We start from the raw sequence: 5,038 nt of genomic DNA, 5'->3' as shown, positions 1-5,038 counted from the left end.
AGTCTATTTTTTTAATGTTCAGAAACCCGCCAACAAACAAGGTAATTCAAAAGGTGACGTAAAACAACAAGATTTATTTGATTAAAAAGATTATAATGGTTGAAAGGATAAATCGACTCAAATTGTACCGCGTTATCTACGAATCTAAAAGATTAAATGTAAAACAACTTTAGTTAAAAAAGGTATTTATGCTGTATGTCGCTCATGTTTTTGTTTTATATTAAGTATTGTGTTACTGTTTACTTTACCCCAGGTGGGGTTAAAATGCGACATCTTTATATTCATTTTGATTTACTTTTTTCTATTTTTTTTTATTCATTTTGATTTTTTTATTTTGATATACGCCTTGACAAACGTATTATTAAACTACATTTCAACACACAACATTATTATATGCACAAACTTTTAATTAATTAACTCAATATATATCTCTATCAAACTCGTCATAAAACAATTTTACAATTTTTATTTGTTTTTCTTCTTAACATCAATCTCTAATTATAATAGAAAACATAGGTATAAAAAAAACTTTATCATTATAAATTATTTTCAAATTCACAAAATGAATGCAGAAATTTTCCTAAAGGCATAAGGAAAGATGCCCGAGAGATTTTCTCGATAAAAAACTATTACTGATATTAAAAAAAAATTTTGCCACTCCTTTTTTCTTAATACGTAACTGACAAAGCCTACTTAAAGCAATTAAAATATTTCGATAAGGAACATTTTAGATTATTAGCATACAATAAATAAACGTAACCAATAACTTAAATTACTTTATTAAAAATATAATTTTTTTTCTTCGGGTTACGGTTAACACCTGTTTACCAGGTTTTAACCGTAAAAATTTCCTTTTAAAAATTTCTTTAAAGTGTCAAAATAAAAAGCGAGGCGGTGGTTTAGTAATTATATAAAAGAATGCTTGAGGTATATTATCAGGCCTGATATGAGCAACCATTTTATCAAACAAATTTTGGAAAAACAAACATTTTGCGGAGCTTCTCTTTGGAATAAAACAGTTTTAATTCACATTTTGATTTTTCTCTGGAATGCACAATGGGCCAATGACTCAAGTCATAATAAAGATATTTAAAAAATATATATATATTTTTTAAAAAGGTGTTTGTTTTTAGGCACCCTAAACACCCTAAAAGATATCAAATTTTTAACGTCTTTATTTCGACATTCCTGAGCTTCCTCATAAAGAAAACCTACTTGTACTGGCTTAAAAAGGCAGCAAAAGTGCTCATGTTGCCCAGACCACTTGGTAATATGAGCACTTTATAAAAGCTCAAAAAAGTAGCATTAATTAAGTAAAAAAACACCAACCTGACAATTAGAACTAATTTTTGGAATATAATGATTCGTTATTAACAAAACTTATCATTAAAAGATCAAATTTTAAGCCACTTTTTGTTGAAACAATACAATGTTTTCCGCAACAACAAAAAAAATTAGTTCGTTATTTTTTCAATTTTATTTACTCAAACCTTTCAAAGATAAAAGTTCAAATTTTTGGATTTTAAATTACAGAAAAATATAAAGTATTGTTAAAATATTAAAATTTTTTACTATGTTTTGTTTTTATTTAAAAAGCAATTAAAACAACTGCTATTTTAGGACTTTAAACTAGGTTATTCAGCGAAAAACACTACAGGTAGACGGGCCCCAAAAACCACATGATTTTTTCTTTTGCTGTATCTTTTGTACAAAACAAATAATTTAACTTTATTTTGCTTTTTTATATGTTTTTATATGGTAAAAGTTCTTCCCAGGGGTTTAGAAGTATTTTGGTATTTTTTGTTTGCTTTTTTTTTTTCAGTAAAGTTTCGCTATATTTTAGTAGGGGACCTCAAAAACCGCATGGCTTAAATTGTTTATAACTTTTATGAAATTAGTTGCAACTTTCCAATTTTTTGGAATAGCTTGTTATATTAAAATCCCCTTCATATGGTAGTTTGATTGCAAACTTATATTTTAGGGAAGTACCTAAAGCGCTACAAAAACCACATGCTTGGGACCCCAAAAACCACATTAATTATATTATTTTTAACAAAAATATAAGTGATATTACAAAAATTCATGATTTAAAGTAGATTTGTAGTAGTTGGAGCTATCGTTTTGATGATAATGAATTTATATAGAGATTTTATTTTACGCTCCTGCTTAGAGGATAGTTTTAGTTCAGTTTGCAGTATGTGAATTTGCGATATTAGTTTATTTGTAAGCAAATAAATGAACATGAGTAACAGCAACAAAAAATTCAAAACTCGCTTGCAAATGAAGCCACTAAATCCAAGTTCTAATGCTGAAGCACTAATTAAAAGAAAAGCTATATTAGAAAAAAACAAACAACTTGAAGCTGCTGTTCAATGGTGTAAAGAAAACAATGTAAGAGGACATGCTGCAATTAAAACAAGACAATATCCACTTATTAAAGATCGTGAAACAATAAACCGTAGACTTGATGGGAAAATAGTCAATGGTCTTGAAAGACAGTACTGTGCAATTCTCTTGGAGGAAGAAGAGATGTCAGTTGTTTCATACATTAAGAATAAAAATCGAGCAATGCAAGGCATAAACAAAGCAGAACTAACAAAACTTGTCCTTGACGTTCTGAAAGTTAGACAATACACAAATAAAAGATTGAAAGGTGGCAGAAAATTCATAGCATTATCTGCAAATGCAAAAAATGCTTTGACACAAAACAAGTATTTATGTTTCTTATATATATTTTTAAAAGGTAGTAATAGTCAACATGTTAAGATATAAAGAGATTGCTTGTAGTCCAGGATTTGAAGCTTTGTAAGAGAAGCTTTTTTAGTTAATTTTTTATTTTTGTTTTAAACACAGGTTAGGTAAATCGTTTTGGATGCGCTTTAAAGCTAAGAATCCAAGCTTAACACTCAAGCGACAAGGAAATGTGTCAATAAATAGAGCTCTCAATTGCACGAGGGAAATGGCATGTCTCCACCTTGGTATGAGTAAACATTGACTTTTTTATTTTATTTCATAGTATACTATAGCTTCATTTAAAATTTAACTCATAGCTACACCTTTTTATTAGTTTATGTATTGCTACTGTACATTCATGAAAAATAGTTCTACCAAAACTGAGTTACTAATTAATTTTCATGGTTGCCTTTAGACGCTCTTGCAGAAGAATTGATTGAGACTGGCATTATGACTGAAGCAGTACAAAAGGGGACAGGAGTTTGGTCTGGAAATATTGATACATGCAGAATATTTAATCACGACGAAACACCACAGTTCATCAATTTTGGTGTTGATGGTACTCCTGCTGGTCTTGTTTTTGCTGCAAAAGGGGAAACATGTTGTAAAATGATCAGAGAGAACCGTGAATGCGTCACCATACATCCTCTAGTATCATTTTCAGGTAGTTATTGCCTTATCACTTTTTTGATAAATATTTATAATATGGATTGAATAGATGATATGTAATTTTTTTGTAATTGTAGGAGACCTTTGTGTCTGTCAAGTACTTTTTGGTACCCTTGGAATAACTAATCAAATGGCTCCAAAGGAAGCTGTGGTAAGTATTCCGCATCTTCTGATAACAACTTGCAACCATGGTGTATCTGATCTCAACTCGTTATTAGATATGTACAAAGAGTTTGATGAATATCTTACTGAAAAAAAAGTGGCACGACCAGTAGTTTTGCCTTCTGATGGGCATTGTTCACGCTTTAATTTTGATGTCTTAAAGTTTTTACAATCGAAAAACATACGTATGTTCTTAACTCCACCAGATACCACTGGTGTGACACAGCTTTTAGACCAACTCAACAAAAACCTTCATCATGAGTATCGTGGTATGAAAGAAAATATTTTTACTGATTTCAATTCACTAAATAAAGAAGCTTTTATGATGATTTTAGGACGTATTTGGAACAACTGGGCCCCAAGACAATCTATAATCAAAGCTGCAAGACGTGTAGGAGTAACTTCCACATCATTAAGCGTCAATGACATGCAACAGGACAAGTTTGCACGAGCTGCTTTGTATATTGATTTTTCAAAAAGTGTTACATCCAGTACAACAACTCCTGGAAGTTATACTATTAAATCTCCTGATAAAAGAAAAAATTCAGCTCAGTATTGGAAAGAAAAGTTTGAGCGTTCTCAAGAGCTTATTCAAGAGCTGAGCGAAAAAAGCATTCAACTTGAAGAAATTCCTGGCTTACTGACAGTACAGAAAGTTAAGCCGAAAGTTTCCAAACTTACTACAAGGGTTACGCAGGTTCACGGATCAATGAAAGGAAAAAATGTGTTGGACTTAGTGAAGGTAATTCAAGATAATAAAAATCAAGAAATAAAAGATAAGGAAGAAAAAAGATGGAACAAAGAAAAACAAAAAGAAGCATTTTTACGGTGTAAAAATGAATGCAGCTGTGGAGAAGGTGTGTGCCATGCCATAAAGCTACAGCAATGCTCTTCTTGCCACAATGTAAAAAAATCTGTCTGTGGAAAGTTATCTTGTAAAGTGGATGGAAAAAAACCAATAATGTTTTTAGCTGCTGCAGTAACCAACAACTCACTCAAACGTAAGGTTATTGAGCATGAAAGTGATGAAGATACTAGAAGTTAGAAGGATACACCAAGAAAGTGACCTTACAGTGATAAGGAGATAATTCCATTATTCTTAGTCAATTAGTTGATCAACTTATTAAAGAGTAAATAGTTTCAAAGATGTATAAAAACACTTTTAAATTGTCTTAAAGACTAAAGAGCAACATTTCAATTTTTTTTATACAAATAACTAGTAAAAAAGTAATTTTACTTGATTGTTAATAGAAAAATAAATGTTAATAGAAAAAAGCAAAACTCCATTTTAATATTGAGTTTTTGATCCATGTATATATATTTTTTAGTAAGGGACCCCAAAGACCACACAGAAACTCTACTTTGGTTAAGATAAAATATTTTAGCAACTGTCTTTTTCATTTATTTTCTTGTGTTTTTTTTGTAGAAGTATGACATAAATCTTTACAAAAAACACTACTTTGCAAACTTAAAT

The 5,038-nt window shown here is 30.0% G+C and overlaps 1 protein-coding gene across 1 annotated transcript; it reads left to right on the top strand.

Annotated features, from left to right (window-relative positions):
* Nucleotides 1-2,178: 2,178 nt before the first annotated feature.
* LOC136090155 (uncharacterized) lies at nucleotides 2,179-4,741 on the top strand. The gene is made up of 3 exons (XM_065816270.1): nucleotides 2,179-2,978; nucleotides 3,149-3,397; nucleotides 3,480-4,741. Exons 1-3 carry the CDS (start codon nucleotides 2,873-2,875, stop codon nucleotides 4,607-4,609), a joined length of 1,485 nt encoding a protein of 494 aa, XP_065672342.1. The 5' UTR covers nucleotides 2,179-2,872; the 3' UTR covers nucleotides 4,610-4,741.
* Nucleotides 4,742-5,038: the final 297 nt, after the last annotated feature.

The sequence above is a fragment of the Hydra vulgaris genome, chromosome 13, assembly GCF_038396675.1.
Source record: "Hydra vulgaris chromosome 13, alternate assembly HydraT2T_AEP".
Taxonomy (NCBI): Eukaryota; Metazoa; Cnidaria; class Hydrozoa; order Anthoathecata; family Hydridae; genus Hydra; species Hydra vulgaris.
This window is presented reverse-complemented; position numbering and strand designations above follow the sequence as displayed.